Here is a 21,851-nt window from a genome sequence, read left to right on the forward strand (position 1 = left end):
ATTATTTTTCTTTCTTTTTGGAGACTCCTGCATTCTGGCGAGCATGGCAAATGGTGCTCTCCACAGTTGACACAGATTGGAGGCGGGGCACAGGGAGTATTGGGATGTGCAGGATGTCCATAATCCCAACAGGTGACGCTGGAAGTACAGCGGGAAGACATATGCCCGAACTTCCAGCACTAAAAGCACCGCATTGGGAGAGGGATATGTGGCTTTATGTCACAGCGGCAGAGAATCACCTTGACCTTCTCAGGCCAAGGTGAAGGCACTGGTGGCTACCTGATTATCCCTCGGATCCTGGTGGACACACCAGACAAAATGGACACCTCGCCGCTCTAAATTGGAGCACAGTTCATCGTCAGACCACGAAAGAAGGTCCCTGTGAAATATCATACCCTGGACCACATTTAAGCTCTTATGGGGCGTGATGGAAACAGAGACATCACCCAGTTTGCACAGGCAAATAGTGCCCATGACTGGGCAGAGGATGCTGTTTTGATCAAGACTGATCATGACTGCATTTTGGACAAGCCCTCCACCTCCCCAAACTTGTCCTCTCAGTGCCCCACAAAAACTGAGGTTTCATTGACAAGAAAGGTTCCCCATCAACTCTTGTACATACGAAGTACCGGGTTGAATAAGCTTCACTGCCATCCTTACCCCAGCATTCCTCCCATGGTGAAGCCGGGGTTGTATTTCTTAGCATTGAAGTTAGACCTTGACTTGTTAGAGACTCCTGGTGCTTGACCACCAGCAAGAGATGATGTACTACGCTTCATGACGTGTCATCTATCCTGATGCCACCCACTCCAACCAGGGGATCACTACCACACGGGTGCCACCCAACCGCAGCAAAGGCCACCTGGGAGGATAGCCATTGCCGGGAATCCCGGTGACCCAGGGTGACTGTCATTTACTCCTTGGCATACATACGGCGGAGACATCAGCAGAGTGACCCCTGTGTAGTCAGGGGGCTACAACCAACAGGGTACATGGCGGCCCCACCACAACAGACTGGCTACTGTGCTGGATATAAGGCGCAAATGAGCTAAGAAGTCCATTATCGTCAACAGTGCAGAAAGCTATACTGCACAAAGGATGGAGGAAAATGCACTCAGGAGGGTGACCTCACTGGAGAATGAGTGGAAGTCCAGATCCACATTGACGAAGGATGCGAGAGGTCTCAGCGCATGATGGACATTATGCACTATGTAAGGCCAGTTCCCCAAGTGGCTCATTCTTTGTGAAAATTTTGGAAAATGGAGGTCAACACTGCAGGGGACAATCACATAAATGCCAAAACGCGTGAGACGACTCCTAGTCACCTCTTACGACAGGCAGGAATACCTCAGAACTATTCTAACCCCCGGACCTGCAGGGGGGGGGGGGGGGGCACTTCAGTGGAGTGGATAGTTAGCGTACAACTGTGAAACAAGACAGATCCTGGAGAAGCAGACAGTGCTGTGGAGCAGCAGAGCAGTGCAATGATCAACAGGTGGTGTGGCTGGTTGTCACGTGGACATCATATGGCTGGGGCAGCAGATGGCATTTCCTCCATTTGTGCAGGAGATGCGGCAGCTAGGAGCAGGGAGGAATTGCAAAGAGTGTTTCCTTTATGATGATTCTAAAGCAGGGCATGCGTGACTTACACCACTGAGTGTGTCCACTACCACTGCTGCACATGTGGTGGCATTAGTGTGTGACAGCGATCTGCACCTGTATTAGTAGACAAGTACTTATGCAGTGGTACTTGAAAAGGCATGGCAAGGCTATGGTGCACTCTGATTGCGTTATAATTGTAACTGAATGAAAAAGGCATAGGGCGGCCGTGGAGTGTCTAACAGTGTCAGAGATAAACTGTGTAATTGTGCCACTGGTTAATACTTGATTGTAGGTTAGCTTGTTGTGTCCGTGTTAATTCTGTTGCCTGTCTGGTGTGTGGTTAAGGGTTGGTTATTTGGGGGAAGAGATCATAGGATTAGGGAAGGACAGGGAAGGAAGTCGGCCGTGCCCTTTCAAAGGAACCATCCAGGCATTTGCCTGGAGTGATTTAGGTAAATCACAGAAAACCTAAATCAGGATGGCCGGACGCTGTGGTTAAGGTGTTGGTTGTAGTAGGGTGATGCATCTTCTGATGGGTTAGCATTGTTGTGCAGTATTACTTCCGTGTCCTTTTAAAGTTAGTTTCTGTGGACTGAAAACATATTTGTTATGAATGACATGCATATATATATCTTAGGTTAAGTACTATTCTATGTTCTTAGTGTCACCTTTGAATATTTTATTACAGTAGGGCAAGTGTTTGGTTAATGTTTCATTTGAAGTTAATTGATGTGAAAACTGAAAGCATGTGTTTGCCTTGTTTATTTCTGTAAGCACTCTGGCACAGGAAATTATTGTTAATAAAACCAAATAGTTGGTGTTTGTCAAAGACACACAACCCTTAGCTAAAGACCACTCCCACTGAAATCCTGCACCACAGTTGGATATCCTTGATGAATGCTATGCTCAAAATTAAGCTACCTTCTGGAACAAACTGACACAGGCTGCATACAGTAAATGTTTGAGCATTGGACTGGTATGCAATGAGTGTAGGAGCAGCCATAGTACTTTTGTTACTGTTTGTGTAATCCTTTCAGAATTTGCTTACTGAAGAGCTGCTCCACTGATGATTTCTAGCAGTCACTACTAATGTAACACTGACTCAAGATTGATCCAGTTTCAGTGTAACATCCCCCACGAACACAATAAAACGTATTTCTGAGATGAAGCTAAGATAGGTGAAGACTTTACTGCAACTTTTGACTTCACAAAATACTTATTCTTGACCATCTACTGTGACTGCACAGATTCAATAGTTCAAATATCAACCTTTTCATAAATCTCAGCATGCTGTGGTTGTCACAGATCTGACTGTACAAATGTACGTAAAACATGCAGGCTATGGGTCAAATAATGTACATGACAGAATAAACCTTGATTTATTGTATAAGTGAGAATAACTAAACAAGAACACAGAGCATAGAGTTAATAGTTCACTTTTTTTGCATTCACATGAAATTATACTGAATGACACAGAAACCTACTAGTCCCTGGGTTCCATACATAAAAACTGATTGTTCCACATTTAAGACCTTGAGTGGCAGCAGTGTTTACCAACTACCAATGAGACTGATAGACAAATATATTACACTGGCCACTTACATTTTTGCAAACCTTATGATAGGAAGTCATAAGTAACTCAGTAAAATAATGGAGGGGAAGAACTGAAGAAAATATGAAAGCTGCATGACACAACATACTGACAACTTTTGTAATAAAAAAGGTCTCCTCACAAACTAAAACAATATGAAATGTGGTATCATTTTCAGTGAGTTAGGTCACGTATTGGATACTGAAGTACAGTTTTGTACACTCACATGTCAGCAGACATGAGAATACTATCTGTGATATATATTCTTATAGAGTTTGTAATGTTCAGTTATCTACTCTTGTGTGTTGATAAAAGAAAGAAATGCCTCTGATGTCTAGTAATTGCAAACAAGTTTGCAACCATCTACTGATCTCAAGATATTATACTGAGAAGCAATTTAACTGTGGCAAATACTCGATTCACTTCACCAGTGTTGAAAAGTCAACCAAATTATTACAGAATACAAACATACATAAACTGGTAGAAATTAGCTTAAAAATTTATGTATTTTTAAGGAGTTATTACCTTTTGACAATTTATCTCTCAGTGAAAAGTTTTAGAGGACAGAGTACACACAAAGCATTTTAGATTACGTCAAAACTGCTGAGTTGAGATACAGCCACAAATGAAAAAATCATATGGTGAGAGGTCAGGTGAACATGGAGGTCAATGGAAAAGGCCTCTCTCGAACTGACCATTATGACCATTATCCTAGCGGAATAAAATTTTTAAACAAAGATGAATGTTCTATGAGCATTAACATGAATCTCAAAATACACTCCTGGAAATGGAAAAAAGAACACATTGACACCGGTGTGTCAGACCCACCATACTTGCTCCGGACACTGCGAGAGGGCTGTACAAGCAATGATCACACGCACGGCACAGCGGACACACCAGGACCCGCGGTGTTGGCCGTCGAATGGCGCTAGCTGCGCAGCATTTGTGCACCGCCGCCGTCAGTGTCAGCCAGTTTGCCGTGTCATACGGAGCTCCATCGCAGTCTTTAACACTGGTAGCATGCCGCGACAGCGTGGACGTGAACCGTATGTGCAGTTGACGGACTTTGAGCGAGGGCGTATAGTGGGCATGCGGGAGGCCGGGTGGACGTACCGCCGAATTGCTCAACACGTGGGGCGTGAGGTCTCCACAGTACATCGATGTTGTCGCCAGTGGTCGGCGGAAGGTGCACGTGCCCGTCGACCTGGGACCGGACCGCAGCGACGCACGGATGCACGTCAAGACCGTAGGATCCTACGCAGTGCCGTAGGGGACCGCACCGCCACTTCCCAGCAAATTAGGGACACTGTTGCTCCTGGGGTATCGGCGAGGACCATTCGCAACCGTCTCCATGAAGCTGGGCTACGGTCCCGCACACCGTTAGGCCGTCTTCCGCTCACGCCCCAACATCGTGCAGCCCGCCTCCAGTGGTGTCGCGACAGGCGTGAATGGAGGGACGAATGGAGACGTGTCGTCTTCAGCGATGAGAGTCGCTTCTGCCTTGGTGCCAATGATGGTCGTATGCGTGTTTGGCGCCGTGCAGGTGAGCGCCACAATCAGGACTGCATACGACCGAGGCACACAGGGCCAACACCCGGCATCATGGTGTGGGGAGCGATCTCCTACACTGGCCGTACACCACTGGTGATCGTCAAGGGAACACTGAATAGTGCACGGTACATCCAAACCGTCATCGAACCCATCGTTCTACCATTCCTAGACCGGCAAGGGAACTTGCTGTTCCAACAGGACAATGCACGTCCGCATGTATCCCGTGCCACCCAACGTGCTCTAGAAGGTGTAAGTCAACTACCCTGGCCAGCAAGATCTCCGGATCTGTCCCCCATTGAGCATGTTTGGGACTGGATGAAGCGTCGTCTCACGCGGTCTGCACGTCCAGCACGAACGCTGGTCCAACTGAGGCGCCAGGTGGAAATGGCATGGCAAGCCGTTCCACAGGACTACATCCAGCATCTCTACGATCGTCTCCATGGGAGAATAGCAGCCTGCATTGCTGCGAAAGGTGGATATACACTGTACTAGTGCCGACATTGTGCATGCTCTGTTGCCTGTGTCTATGTGCCTGTGGTTCTGTCAGTGTGATCATGTGATGTATCTGACCCCAGGAATGTGTCAATAAAGTTTCCCCTTCCTGGGACAATGAATTCACGGTGTTCTTATTTCAATTTCCAGGAGTGTATAAAAAGATTTTGTAATTATACAGTCTTGATTAACAATCTTTCATAAAATATTAGTAACTAAGAATTTTTCTTTGCGATGGGAAAAATCCATGATGAAATGTAACAATATTATGAGAAGGAAAGGTGCTACTCACCATATAGTGGAGATGCTGAGTCACAGATAGGCACAACAAAAAGACTTGTCAAGTGTGTGGTTTCAGTTGCCTGAGACTGCAGCCGTGCGTGTGAGTTGTGTTTGCTTGAGTGTGTGTGTTTGTGTGTGCGCATGTGTGTGTATTGTTAATGAGGGCCTATGGCCGAAAGCTTTAATTCAGGGTGTATACGTGGACAAAGAAAAAAAATTCCCGGATTTCTCCCGGATTTACCGGTTAAAAATACACTTTCTCCCGGGTGAAAACATTCTTTTTCCCTGTTAACTGACAGTATATTTTCTCTCGGAACTGTGTAACTTATCAGTCCTTTAAATGATTATGGTTTTATACACGGGAGTAGAATTTCCGGCGCTTTATAAAACTAAACAAAGAGGAAAACACGTGTTTTGGAAAGATCTTTGATGTGCAGCAACATATACGCTGCATATTTTCGTATTACGAAAGTATAAATTCGAATTCCACCAAACACCGCATGTTACTTTCCGAAGCATTGAAATCGAGATTGCGATGCGCTTTTGTAAGCTGTTCATAGCTCATGTCACATTATCTCGCCAGCCGATGACAGCGGATATTCAGAGCATAGGACACGTGATGTAGTCAGCCAACAGCAACATCACTGTTAAGTAGCACGAACACACAAACAGGGAAAGTTAATAGCTTAAATTAATATACATGGTGTTGCTACAAGAAAAGCAACGCTTTCACATATAATATTGGTCTGTAAGATTAATACGCTGCAAGAGGAGCTAAGCTTTCATATACAGTGTCAGTCTTTTATGCTCGTATTACAATTTAAGATATATCACACAAATGTGATCGTAAAATTTTTAATAACGACTTAAATGTCTGATCTTTTGGGCTCGAAATTCTTCTAAATGGGTCGTCATGAAAGAGTTGATTTTTAAATGAGAGTGAAACGCTCTGTGGTTTAAGAAATTCATCGCACATAGCTCCGTTGTAACTGCCAGAATGGTACTTTGATGGTAACGCTTTTCAAACCACCATTCGGAATATTTTTCCGTGACCTGTTAGAAATAGGTTCGTTTCCGCAGTTGCCAGACAGCGCCACATGACAGACGTCACCGCGCTTGCGCAGCTACGATGTCGCAGGGAGCCTGTATATCCGTACGTGTAAAACATTAAAAGATCGTGCTTTATGTCATAGAAGAAACAAGATATCAGAGGATACTCCAAGAGCATCGGAATTTCGAGACCCGTACTAAAATGTGTACATTTAAAGTGCACATTTGTATGTCCATATTCTCAGTTAAGTAGGCCATGACCTGATATTAAGCTTTTCAATGTGGTTTTCGGGATGTAAATTTTCTTGGAGTACCAGTAGTGTGTTATCTCATGATTGGTTCTTTATTATGGCACACTGCCATACGTGCTGGAAGCTGAAAACGTGCACCTGAAATGCAGCGAACAGTGTGTGGAATTAAAAAGAAAATTTCTTTAGCAAACTGACAAAAATAACTTCATTGTTCTGCAAGGCAATTAATGCTTGACTGTCAGAAAGGTGGAAATCAAAAATCTGTTTTGTTTTCATTTGACGTGAGAGCAGTAAACGAAGAGGAAACAGCAAAATCACTAAATGTAAACACGGGTCACGTGGAGACTACCCACTACCCCATTGTAACTCAGACTGTTCTGCGCATCAGCCCCGGATCTATGATATTTCCGATCTGGTGCAATAATCTGCCACTCCCTCGAGCATTTGAGATAGGAAGTCAAAAATTTTAAAAAATCGAATTTTCAAAAATATGTTCATTTTGTAGCGCACATCTTTCTGAAGAGTCTGATGCATAAAACATGTGTTCGAGGAAATGTAAGACATGTTATTTGGTCGTAAGAGTGCCAAAGGACAGTGCCTCGCCTCCTCACACAGCATTCTTCTATTGCGCATCACTGTACTTCGCTCTGTGAAACTGAAACGTGTATATTTTGTAAAGGATGCCATCAAACCATATTCATGACAGTGGAAATTAAAATGTCCTGTGGTGCCTATCCTGTTTACAGACGGCCGGTTTGACATCCTGTTCCTCTTTTTTTAAACAAAGAACTCTTCAGAAAATTTGCACTCTTTATTCCCTATCAGCTAACAACTTGCTGCTTTGTGTGACATAAAATTAAATATACGATACATAAACCCAGTAAAGACACGAGAACAGCAAGACAATACACATTTCTTCAATCCTTAGCTTCTAGAATTTTTTTCTCTCTAATCTTCCTACAGCTTTACATGGCGTGCTTTCCTTTCTGCGAAAGAATCTATTACCTCATCAAAGTTCGTCAAATGTTTTGCTACACGAAAAGTCAAAATCTCGTTGTCTAATACTGAAAAAGCTGTTAATGCAAATAGGACCCAAGACTGGTGCGGTTTCCCGATCTGATTACGTCTATTTTGTCACTCTCTGCTGGATAAAACAAAATAGGCCTTTCTCATACTGCAACTATTGTCATACACACCAAATAAACGAGACTGTTTTGGCACAAAAGGTCTTTTTTGTAACGACAGAATATAATTCACAAAGTACCAGTATCAAATACCTATTAGACCTACTACAAGCAAAAAACCTTACGTCAGGAAATAGTTTCACACTTCATTCATGCGCTCCAGTTTCTCAAGTATAAGATCGAAAAGTACTAGTACGAAATTTGTATACAAACTTGGAATCGTCATATTGTTCCATAATTTATGTGATGTCCCCGTTTCTTCTCCTTCCTCGTTCTAACAAACAGTCTTGTTATCAGTAATTCTGAAACTATTCCTGCCAACGTCAAAGCTTATTTGCACTATTTGCACGTTAACTCCACTAACTCTGCCAGAATCGCCGGTTTAGCTATCCCGCAATTATTCTCCGGTTAGGCGTTGCTACATGTTCGTACAACGCGTTTTCCGCGCTTCTTCCAGAATAGAATTTAAAGCGGCTGCTAGCCGGGGACTGTACAACTAGCCCTCACTAATATAGCAATGTGGCTAAAAATTTTCTGTCAAAATTTCATTTTCTAAGATACGCCGAGAAGGTAATACGTAATCTTTCTTACCTGTTATTCGATTATTTCCACTCCTTTAGTCTGAATCTATGGATTTAGCTAGTAATTATAACAACGCTCATCTTTCGCAAACCCAATCAACCACACAATCACACAGCAGTTGTCATTCATTCTTTCGGCCTTAATCCGCTCAGCTCGTATAGCCCCTTTTGTCTGTAGGAAAGTTTGTTTCTACATGTGACGAGGATTCCCCTGACAGAGACATCATGTACACTATGCATGCATTCACAAATCAACTTACGATTGATTCAGAAATCAACTTAGAATGTGTTCAAAAATGTTCAAAAACCGACAGGGATGCGTTTCAAAGTCATATGAATAATCTGAATATAATAGAGGGAAACATTCCATGTGGGAAAAATATATCTAAAAACAAAGAAGATGTGACTTACCAAACGAAAGCGCTGGCAGGTTGATAGACACACAAACAAACACAAACATACACACAAAATTCTAGCTTTCGCAACCAACGGTTGCTTCATCAGGAAAGAGGGAAGGAGAGGGAAAGACGAAAGGATGTGGGTTTTAAGGGAGAGGGTAAGGAGTCATTCCAATCCGGGGAGCAGAAAGACTAACCTTATGGGGAAAACAGGACAGGTATACACTCGCATACACACACATATCAATCCGCACATACACAGACACAAGCAGACATTTGTAAAGGCAAAGAGTTTGGGCCAATCGATAGACTAACATGCACTGGATGCTAGTCGATTTGTGAAACAAGGTTTTTCCCCGCAATAGTATGAATTTGCCCTCCACCCCCGTCATGGAACTGGGCCTGCTGCGCATGCAAGAATCTGGCAGCTTGGGCGCTCCAGTAAAATTTTTCCCTGTAGCATCTAGCTGCTTGCTGCGACTGCTTACACAGCCAAAAGCCACATTTCTGTAGCCAAAAGTGGGAGAAGGTACTACTCAACTGTGCATGCCATGATCCCGCTCGTAACTGCTAAAACGAATCTAATGTAAACAGTTGTGACGCCACATTCATCAGAAGCAATTTGTTGTTACGGTACATTGCATAGACTTCCTAAAGCCTTTGACACATTTTGCTGTTGGCAGACGTTTGTATGAGCACTGTGTTTTGTTGCTGTATATGGTGCATTTCCTTTGCAATTTAAGTTTTATTTTCGTTTTTTCTCTCGTTCATACACTCCTGGAAATTGAAATAAGAACACCGTGAATTCATTGTCCCAGGAAGGGGAAACTTTATTGACACATTCCTGGGGTCAGATACATCACATGATCACACTGACAGAACCACAGGCACATAGACACAGGCAACAGAGCATGCACAATGTCGGCACTAGTACAGTGTATATCCACCTTTCGCAGCAATGCAGGCTGCTATTCTCCCATGGAGACGATCGTAGAGATGCTGGATGTAGTCCTGTGGAACGGCTTGCCATGCCATTTCCACCTGGCGCCTCAGTTGGACCAGCGTTCGTGCTGGACGTGCAGACCGCGTGAGACGCCGCTTCATCCAGTCCCAAACATGCTCAATGGGGGACAGATCCGGAGATCTTGCTGGCCAGGGTAGTTGACTTACACCTTCTAGAGCACGTTGGGTGGCACGGGATACATGCGGACGTGCATTGTCCTGTTGGAACAGCAAGTTCCCTTGCCGGTCTAGGAATGGTAGAACGATGGGTTCGATGACGGTTTGGATGTACCGTGCACTATTCAGTGTCCCCTCGACGATCACCAGTGGTGTACGGCCAGTGTAGGAGATCGCTCCCCACACCATGATGCCGGGTGTTGGCCCTGTGTGCCTCGGTCGTATGCAGTCCAGATTGTGGCGCTCACCTGCACGGCGCCAAACACGCATACGACCATCATTGGCACCAAGGCAGAAGCGACTCTCATCGCTGAAGACGACACGTCTCCATTCGTCCCTCCATTCACGCCTGTCGCGACACCACTGGAGGCGGGCTGCACGATGTTGGGGCGTGAGCGGAAGACGGCCTAACGGTGTGCGGGACCATAGCCCAGCTTCATGGAGACGGTTGCGAATGGTCCTCGCCGACACCCCAGGAGCAACAGTGTCCCTAATTTGCTGGGAAGTGGCGGTGCGGTCCCCTACGGCACTGCGTAGGATCCTACGGTCTTGGCGTGCATCCGTGCGTTGCTGCGGTCCGGTCCCAGGTCGACGGGCACGTGCACCTTCCGCCGACCACTGGCGACAACATCGATGTACTGTGGAGACCTCATGCCCCACGTGTTGAGCAATTCGGCGGTACGTCCACCCGGCCTCCCGCATGCCCACTATACGCCCTCGCTCAAAGTCCGTCAACTGCACATACGGTTCACGTCCACGCTGTCGCGGCATGCTACCAGTGTTAAAGACTGCGATGGAGCTCCGTATGCCACGGCAAACTGGCTGACACTGACGGCGGCGGTGCACAAATGCTGCGCAGCTAGCACCATTCGACGGCCAACACCGCGGTTCCTGGTGTGTCCGCTGTGCCGTGCGTGTGATCATTGCTTGTACAGCCCTCTCGCAGTGTCCGGAGCAAGTATGGTGGGTCTGACACACCGGTGTCAATGTGTTCTTTTTTCCATTTCCAGGAGTGTATTTTATTGTTGCAGTATTATTCTGAAATAGTGGTATACAGTAATTTCCTTTGTTAGAGTATCGGTTCTTGCCAGTCAAAATTACAAAAATTTAACTTAAAACAAAAACAATGAAAACTTCCCAGAATTCTAAAAAATTCCCAGGTTTTTCCCGGTTTTCTCCCAGATGAAAAAATTCCCAGGCTTTTCCCGGATCTCCTGGTTGTCCTTGGTCATATACACCCTGTAATTGTGAAAGTCTTTTTAGTGTGTGTATCTGTGACTCAGCATCTCCGCTATATGGTGAGTAACAACTTCCCTTCTCATAATATTGTGACAATTAGGTATGTTAATTAGCATGTATTTGATTCATTTCACATTTAAATGACATAGGTAATCAAACTGAACAGAAAAAAAGATTGAAACAAGACTCAATCTAGTGATTACAAGTCTTGTGCACTTTATGTATCCAACCCTTCACAGTAATGCTTGTAGAATATGCATTTTTGTTTAAAAATTTAATTCCACCAGGCTTCCATGAGTGAACACCCTAGTACAGAGTCCTATTTTAGCATACTAAACATGGTTGGAAAACTTTAAAAATTCTTTCGAAAATAGGCTAAGGTGCACTGAACTGCTTTGGGAGAGGTATATTCGAGTTCTGAACTGCACATACCATAAATGCAAAAAAATTACAAGAATCTCATTGCCGGGTGGTCCCTTTGTTGCATGAAAAGTTGCCTCTTCAACACCGTACGATCAAGACTAACACTACAGTTGCACAGTTATAACATAAGCCACAATCATCTGAGTTTAAAGCATGTACTTAATGTAACCAGTAAAGACACATGCGTCAACATTTTCTTAAAATGTTTCACACTGCCGTCTTTGGCAACTGAAGTTCAAGACTTCCGTTCCAAACAGACTTATTAGGACTACAAAGATAAGATGCTCTGACATGGTTAACTTTCTCTTCGGATACTTTCAGTCGTCCCATGCTTTGCCCTTTACACACACATCTGACTGTTTCATACGACTAAGGCACTGGAAAATGTTTTTGATACACGGAGGATAAAAAAATTTAAACAAAATGCATGCTGAACTGTAATTACAGATTCACTCTCAGCAAACTGCAGAACACAAAACACTGTAAACTCATGAGTTGCCATTTTGCATATTATGTGCTGCAAGCACGAAGAGAACAAAGCAGAGTACCGCGTACACTTATCTAATTGTGTCCTTGAATCAACACTCTACAATCCTTACAGTTGATACGAGCATAGTTTATAATGGGTCATTCTTTTAAGGACACCCTGTTTTTTCCCATTCAGTGACGTCATAGATTAGTACGTAGAACAATTTAAAGACATCAGTCCCCCTGGCCAAAGGAAGCCAATAATCTATACCACAGATGCAAACCTTAAGCTAACATTACGGTTTAGTTCAGTGCAGAGCGAAGAAGACATATTACTAAAGAAATACATAAAAGAATTAAATATGTAAGATGAAGACAGAAGTGCAAATCCTTCCACATGTGGTGGGATGCCTGGAATGCAGTTTAAAATAGACATCACAATAGTTGGCAAATGTGCTACCAGGACAATCAGAATCTGGAAAGTTGAAAAAGGCCTCACCATGAATGATGATAATGTTCTAATATCTACAGTTGATTTCTGTAGAAATGAACTTCGGAGATAATAATGCATTAAACACATTAAAGACACAATACAAGACAAGGAAAGCTGATTGGAAACACCTAAGGAGTATATTTGACTGTCTGGACACAGTGGAAATAGATGACCATGGGGACACAAAAGCTGAAGACCTTATCACTGTAATACAAGAGACCATTAAAAGTGCAATATTAGCCATAAAACAAATGAGTCAGAGTTCACAGTTACCACAGAACAATGGTGTCCAAAGACTGAGAATACTAATCATTGCCAGAAAGGCTGAACTGTGGAAGAAAGAGCTCACAGATTGGGCAGATACATAGACCTTAAGCAGCTATTTAAAGACCACCTGCTGCAGGCAAAAATGGAGAGCTGTAAATGATTCTTGGTACCGAATGTATATCTTGACCCATTTGGAACACCACATGAAATTGTCTGTAAACAGGTAAAATCACAGACAAAGTCATCAACTTTAAAGTGAGCAGATGGCAGCATGACAAATTGGTGGCAATATGCAAAATTACTGATGCAGATGCACTTTCTAGATCACACTGCAGAGGAAGATAGAGAACTGTGTAATACAACAAAGGAAGCACATGGTGAAATGGGACAGATTTTCCATTTTCAGTATAGGGTGTCAGGAAAAACACCCAGGAACTGAAAAGGAATAAATCACTCACCCTGATAGAAACCCTGCTGAAGTTTTACATGTTCCTAAGATTATGTTAGTGTTAACTCTATAACATTGTGTTTACTGTGGGGAAGAATATCAAATACTGGGAAGAAAACCAAATGTGATTATCTTGCAAAGGGTGAAGAGTAATGTCCCCTAGCTCCAAAGTTCTAGAACAACTTGCTTTCTCAATACCTTAGAGAAACTGCTGAAGAAAATGCTGTGCAGTGCAGTACAGGAGAAAAGACTTCATGGAATCAACTCCACACAACATGAGTTCACAAGTGTGAAGTCAACAGGAGGCGCTGTGAATGCTCTGCATAAATACGTTATAATCATAATGGTAGATATCATAAGGGCATTCGATCACTTGGAAAGCATTCATTGACTGCCTGTGGGTCTCTGACTGTCCATGACTGGTATACAATCACTCTAATAAATACTGCTTAAATACAGAAGCAACTCTGTGGTGCCCAGGAGAGACACTTACAAAAGAAATTTCAAATGACTGCTCACTGGGATCCATAAGTATTCTGGGATCTGAACACTAACAAGTAGCAAAACAACTGAAAGAAGACAATGCAGTTGTAGGAGTAGTGGCTTAAGTCAATGACATAATAGTTATCAAGGGAAGTTCCAGAAGTAACATGGAAGAAGGATGTAACACAGCACCTCCAGAATTATTTCATACGTACCAAGGAGTTAAAATTATCTTTCGCACCCAAAAATACCAAGTACATGTTACAAAAAAAGAGGAGCTTTGAAATGGCTTATCCAGCTAGTTACAGGGGGACCTACAGTTTAACATGGATTCCAAAGCAAGGTGCAACTTGGCACTTTCTACTTCAACAAATACTGCCAGAAATGAAAGACATGATAAGTGACAGATAAATATCATTGGATTGACTAAACATAGCACCCAAGACTTTTGTATTTGTAGTATGGCACTTTACCATGGAGCCATACTATTAACTTTTAAATAACACAAAATAAAACAAGTGTTAATTGAGTGTAGATTTTGACTGTGAGTCAGAGTGCTTGATTAATAGATCCCAATAGAGAAACACGAAGCTCGTCAACGAATCTGACATAGCCTGAGAGAACAGTTTCAAGCAGGATGTGACCTCCCACCACCAAATAATATACTTCAGTGTATCTTTACTCAAGCTTAAAAATCAGTTTCAACATTATAACCACGTTTCACAAAAAAATATGATGCGATTCTAAGTTTATGTAACACTATGTATCCAGTATGCGCATCTTCCACTGCAAGCTCTTTGAATTAAGTGTGATTGCCAAGCTGCAACACAATGCCAAGATGTGAAATAAGTTTTTAAGTTTTCATGTAGAAAGTAAAGCTTTGCCCAGAAATTATCTAAATAAATGAATGTAAATTTGGATTCTTTAGATAGAAATATTTTTAGAGAGACAATGGATGATATAAAGTCCATCAATATTTGAGTCCTTCCCCTCTGCCACTTCTAAACTGCCATGCCTGACAAGATTTTACATGCACATACAAAACAGGCAATACAATGAACATTTGGGACATAAGAAATAATTGTGATTAACTTACAGCTAACCACAAGCACCCATCTCACTGGAACAGCAAATAACATCGTTATTTTAATCAAGCATAAAATTTATATCATGAATCAGCTGCTCACATACTACAAAATTCTCCAGTTACGTCGGTGCACATTATTCAACAGATTTCCTGAAGCACTGCGCACTTCATATATAATGATTCCATATTCAGATGCAAGTCTATCAGTTTACAGTATTCTAAAGAACTTATACACAACCTGTAATTGAAACTTTTGAAACATAATTAACGAAAACTATCTTTACCTGTGATAGCAGTGTACACAAGATCACGAACTTCTAAATTTGTTTCATCAATTCTGCAGTCCAAATGTTTAGCACTAACCCAACTCAGCTGCCGTATCCTACAAACAAATAAATGCTACTTATTACAAAAATCACTTCTAACCATACAAATACTGACACAGCAATAATACCCATGACTTTAACATAAAACCAGTAATAGCTTCTCTTCAGTGTCTGATGGTGGGTGCAAACAATAACACATCTTCAGTTCAATGGAAACCAATATGGAAAAAAGAAAACAGTAGCTGAAGGTACATATGTGAGAGCACTAAACTGGTTTGTATGCCCAGAGTAAAATGACTGAACAAAACGTTCACTGTGATATTACGTTTGACAGCAGTACTACGGTTGAATAAACTCGTCTACATTTCAAATTAATCATTATTGACTGAGTTACTCCTGGGAACAAATTATGAAGTACGAAACATTTACAACACCTCATAAGTAGAAAAACGTGTTGTTTTTTTTTAATATAAATCTTTTTAAGCACCAGACTTTTATAAAATACATCCTCTAAACCAAAAAAGAAATCAACAACAGTTCTTGTTATCTAGTCCAAGGGAGGTAAAAAATGTTTAGCTATATAAGAAGGTCACACATCCAGACAATTTTGACAACACTTATTGGTTCCAATCACACCAGACATTTCACCGAGTTACAGAGGAACATCCTTTACAACAAGATTAGGTTAACCTTTTATTTTCCCTGTGTTCATTTGATGAGGTAGTGTACATATGAAATCTCCATTTCAAATAAAATTTTGATTGGTAATGCACATTCCACGTCAACATGCAAAACACAAAAGACAAAGATAATAGGAGCAAGAGGCTTGAGGCGACGCCTAGAAAATTAGATGAAAGACTATAGAACAGTTAGTGAAAGAATGGAAAATCCAGTATGGAATAATGACAGTATTATGAAAAGGATAGTTGCTGCTCACCATACAGTGGAGATGCTGAGTCACAGATAAGAACAATAAAAAGACTGTAACAAAATAAGCTTTTGGTCAACAAGGCCTTTGTCAAAAATAGACAACAGACACATGCACACACTCATGCAAGTGCAGCTGACACAAACACAACAAAAGTCTGTGGCAGCTGAAGCCACACTACGAGTAGCAGTGGCAGTGCCTGATGGGAGAAGCAACTGGGTAGGGGTAAGGAGGAGGCAGGGGCTGGAAGAACGAAGGATAGCAGGGTAGGAGCTGGGGGATGAAGTACTGCCAGGAAGCGTGCAGGGACGAGGTGGAGAGAGAGTAGGGCAGCTATATGCCTCTGAACATTTCAAACCTACTAACCACCAGCAATGCCTCCACTTCGACAGCTGCCACCCATTTCATGCCAAGAAGTCCCTTCCATACAGCCTAGCCACCCAAGGTCGTCCCATCTGCAGTGATGAGCAGTCCCTCTCAAAATATACTGAGGGTCTAACTGAGGCCTTTACAGATGGTAATTATCCTCCCAATCTTGTACAAAAACAAATCTCCTGTGCCTTATCTTCCCAGTCTCACCATCCAGCCACAGAGGAGCATTCCCCTTGTAACGCAGTACCACCCAGGACTGGAGCAACTGAATTAAATTCTCCACCAGGGTTTCGACTACCTTTCATCATGCCCTGAAATGAGAAATGTCCTCCCCCAATATCCTTCCCACACTGGTATTCTGCCATCTGCCGAACCTACACAATATACTCGCCCATCCCTAAACAACCTCTGCTCCCAACCCCTTACCACTTGGCTCACACCCCTGTAATAGACCTATCCAAGACCTGTCCCATACATTCTCCCACCACAATCTACTCCAGTCTGGTCACAAACATTACATATCCCATACAGGCAGAGCTGCCCGAGAAACCAGCCATCTGATCTACAAGCTAAGCTGTTGCATTCTTCATGGGTATGACAACCAACAAGCTGGCTGTGCACACGAATGGCCACCGACAAACGATCATCAAGAAACAACTGGACCACCCTGTTGCTGAGCACGCCGCCCAACAGAACATTCTTCATTTCAGTGACTGCTTCACAGCCTGTGCCATATGGATCCTTCCTACCCACACCAGTTTTTCTGAACTGTGCAAGTTGGAACTCTCCCTGCAATATATCCTACATTCCCGTAACCCTCCTGGCCTCAACCTTCATTAGTCATTGTCCTCACCGATCAGCTCCTTCTCTGTTCCCATTCCAGCACTACACAGCCCTCTATTCCACCAACACACATTTTACTTCTCTCCTTTTCTACTACCACATTTCTCTCCCACTCTCTGTCTAACCTCCTGACTGCACCTAGCTGCCTTACCCTCTCTCCATCTCATCCCTGCACACTTCTCAGCAGCACTTTACCGTCCCCCACCCCGACCCTTTTACCTCTCCCCCTCCCTGCCCCACACTCCTCCTTACCCCCATCCAGTTGCCTCTCCCATCATGCACTGCTGCTGCTCAGTGTGGCTTCAGAAAAGCTTTTTTGTGACAATCTTTTTGTTGTGCCTATCTGCAATTCATCGCCTCCACTATACAGTGAGTACCAACTATACTTTTCATAATATTGTTACATTCCATCCTGGATTTTCCATTGTTTGGTTTCTAAAAGTTAGGACAGCATGAGAACGTTTACATATGTATACTGGCTGTACTAATCATTTCTTCTCACGGCAGTAAATACTGGCCAGCGAATTTCCGTCTAAAATGTTATTGTAGTTTGTTGGAGAGAATTTTTCTTTTGTTTCACTACTTCATGAAAATAATGGGACAGCCAGAATTGAAAGACAAATCGCGTAAGGGTATTCCATATCATCAAAACTACTCTCAGAAGCTCTAGAGAAAGTGTACAGATAACTTGGAGCATACCTGAAATACCTTCATTTTCCTGAAGGCAATAATTTTAGTACACAGACCTTTGAGATTTTCACTCTGCAGTGGAGTGTGCACTGATATGAAACTTCCTGGCAGATTAAAACTGTGTGCCAGACCGAGACTCGAACTCGGGACCTCTGCCTTTCGCGGGGAAAGGTCCTGAGTTCGAGTCTCAGTCCGGCACACAGTTTTAATCTGCCAGGAAGTTTCACACAGACCTTTATTTATAATCAAAAAACTTATTAAAAATGTTATTAAAGTAGGCCAGAGAAATTGATCATAGAATTGGCTAACCATAGCTTATGACTACTCCTCCATGACACCATTGAAAGCATTGCATTGTCTTTTCTAAATACTTAAATGTGGAACAGCTTATCATGCAGTGTCGTTGTCAACTACTGAACTTCCTACATATGCAGACAATCAGAGTTCTTCAGAAGCTCCATGACAACAATAGTGTCTGTCAAAGCCTATGTTTTTTGCTTAAATTGTGAATACAAGTAATTGATTGTATAGCAATGGTCAAGGCAAAACCTGGCAGCTACTTTAGTGGAAGACAGAAACATGCTATTTCCCTTGGCCTGCTTTGTGCTGTTCTTCATTCCAGCAGGTCTTTCCCTGGCACATATTTTAGAAACGTGTTTTTCACTGAGGTAGTTTTCCTTACATCATTCGTGCTGTGTTAAAATATGGGATCTATTTAATGGCATGGATTTCCTAAACTTGTCTTCGTGCACTGCCTCATAGTTCAACATACTCAGAAGATCTAAGGCAATGCCAGACACATACAGCCTTTATGATAGAGCCATCAGTATGTGGAACTGTATTCATTTTGAGTGGGTAGTAATAGTATGTACACAACAGAGATTCTGATGATCCAAAAGATGCATTATAAAGCTCAGTGTTTCCTACATGGAGGAAAACATACATTATACAGACAAATTTGTGATGTTCATGGGTTAACTTTCACAACAATTTAATAGAACAGGCAATAAATCATAAAAGCTGAATACCTGTTTTGGATTGCTAAATCCTTTTCTTCATCAGTTGTCCAAGGAGGACAAAACAGTAGTCTATACACAGCAACCATAAGATATTTCTCAAAATAATCCAAAAGCATTTCCTTGTCCTCCTGTGTGAGACCTAGAAAGAAATATAGGACAATGTTATATACAAGAAGTTATTTACGATAATAACAGTAGTTAGGTACCAGCATTGATTTTACACAGCCTACTTCAATAAGCTGAATGAATGGCCTCTCACCAATGTAACTGGCACTTGCATCCATACGTTTTGCAAAATTCTGGTAAAAGTTCTGCACAACCTCTGACACATCTGCATCACTAGCTGTGATTTGTTCTGCACTTTTAGAAACCGCCTTTATTACTGAATGCACATATTTGTGAACATCCTGATCAGCCCTCTGTCCAACAGCCTCAAACAAAGCTTGATGCTCTTGCTGCAGTTTTTCAAGTTCTGGAGTTCTGACATGCGTTTCATGGAGCAGTTCAGTTCTTCCAGCATCTAAAAATAAAGATGTCAAAATGCACTACTGATTCCTTCCAAATATGGTTTTTTAATGAAAGCTATAGCTAATATCTTCATTTTGCAACTGCACTCACATTTTTGTACTATGAACACAAAGTACAGATAGTGGAAGTATAGGCTCTGTAATTTATAAAGGTTTTTTTTTATTAACATCAACTTAAAAACATGAGCATATCAGATAAAAAGTCAACCAGAATATGAGCCAGTGTTGCAACCTTTAGCAGTCTCTTCCTTGGTATTTCATCTAGAACTGCTGAAATTGTAAATTCAAGCCACAGTATAGAACAGACAATACATACAAAAACCACAGAATACAAAAATCTCAAACTGAGAGAACAAAAAGTTCCTTTTCCTCTTAATCAGAGGAAAGAATAAGGAAAGATACCATAGTCATACACACCAGCTCTAATGAACTTCTACACAGCATTTAACGTGGACATGACAACCACCCAACTGACCATCATAATGAACGGGCACCACCAAATTGTGCCCAATAGCATGGTTTACCACCCAGCACCAGTACGCACAGCACCAGTACGCACTGTTGAGTGCAACATACTAGATTTCAATGGCTGCTTCGAACTCATGCCATCTGGATCCTTCCACAAAATACCAACTTCTCTAAATTATACAGATGGAAATTGTCCTTGTAAACACATCCTCCTATACCATATTCCTCCTGGCCTTAATCACCACTAGCCCCTACCACACACACACTTCCACCCCTGTCCCTAACTTCATTCATCCTGCACTCACACTCACTTCTCCATAGTCTCCTCTTCCTCAGTTATATCACCCCCTCCCAGTCCTCTCCTCCATGTCATTGTGCAATGCACACAGCTTCCAATATCAGCACAGAGAATGAGCTCACTAGTTGCACAAAGGTATCCCATGCCCCTGGTGCTTTTCCCTCCCAACCATCAGACACCCTTTCTCAAGCCTCTGTCTCCCCGTCTTCTTCTTCTCATTGCCCACTACATACGACAGCTAGTCACCCCCTTCTGGCTGCTAAGATGGAACAATGCAGTTAGCCAGTACAAAGTTGTCATGCAGGTGTGTGTGTGTGTGTGTGTGTGTGTGTGTGTGTGTGTTTGTGTGTGTTGGGGGGGATGGGGGGGGGGGGGGGGGGGGGGGGGGGAGTGAAGAATGTGCCACATGTGCATGTATTCTGTTAGTCCTGAAGCATGACCTGTCCAAAAGCCAGCAATGTTCTGTCTTGTTTATTTGCCTGTCGACAAATCAATGCCTCAGCTATATGGCAAGTTGTTATTCTTACCCCTTCCATTATTTATATTCCACCGGAGAATTTCCATTATCATATTAATCAAATGCTCATCTTAAATTTTGTCAAACACAATCCTCCCCCAGCTTCACACACAACCATTCATTCCATTATCATATTAATCAAATATTTGTCTTGAATTCTGCATGCACGATTCTTCCCCAACTTCAGCCACCACAATAAATTCATTACTTCAAACCTGAATTCAACATCCTTCCTCAAATCCATTTTCAATAACTCAAATATCACAGATACAGAACGAATTGCTTTCCATGACTTAGTAATTCTGAGAGAGCCTTCCTGCCACGCATCAATCATCTTCTAGTGAGTGATTGCCTGCCCAAAGTTTTTGTTTGTTGTTTCTTTTATTATGAAATTTCTACTATATTTTCATCTCCCTTAAATACACAAACTGTGACATGCTGCACACTCAAATCAAGCAATGCTTGGCACCTGGAACAAATGCAGTGGTAGAATTGTAAAAAGAAATCTAGAAAAATAAGGACACTAACAAGATAATAAAATGCCAGTCTTCTATCCATGAAACTCAATTGTTCGTAAGCTGTTTATTAAAATGAGCCCTCCATCTAGAGTAGTCTTCCTTGGCTTTTAGGAATTCCCCCAAGTCTCTACAGATTTAAGAGATAATCTTATGACCTCTATCATTCCTTAATAAACATAAAAATATTTGTAGAATTCAGAAGTTTTATCACAATTACTGTTTCACTGTAGACTACCCTCCTCCTCATTACAGATGGGCCTCGTCTCATTCTGAGGT

At 42.4% G+C, this 21,851-nt stretch overlaps 1 protein-coding gene across 1 annotated transcript in view; it reads right to left on the minus strand.

Annotated features, from left to right (window-relative positions):
- The window catches only part of LOC126463872 (rab5 GDP/GTP exchange factor), a 62,375-nt gene that overhangs the window by 38,736 nt on the left and 1,788 nt on the right, over positions 1-21,851 (minus strand). The window contains exons 2-4 of the mRNA XM_050096196.1: positions 19,507-19,767; positions 19,257-19,386; positions 15,354-15,451 (exon numbers count right to left, since the gene is read on the minus strand). Coding sequence (XP_049952153.1) covers positions 15,354-15,451; positions 19,257-19,386; positions 19,507-19,767 — 489 coding nt within the window. The remainder of the gene's footprint in view (positions 1-15,353; positions 15,452-19,256; positions 19,387-19,506; positions 19,768-21,851) is intronic.

Source organism: Schistocerca serialis, chromosome 1, assembly GCF_023864345.2.
Source record: "Schistocerca serialis cubense isolate TAMUIC-IGC-003099 chromosome 1, iqSchSeri2.2, whole genome shotgun sequence".
NCBI classification, from domain to species: domain Eukaryota; kingdom Metazoa; phylum Arthropoda; class Insecta; order Orthoptera; family Acrididae; genus Schistocerca; species Schistocerca serialis.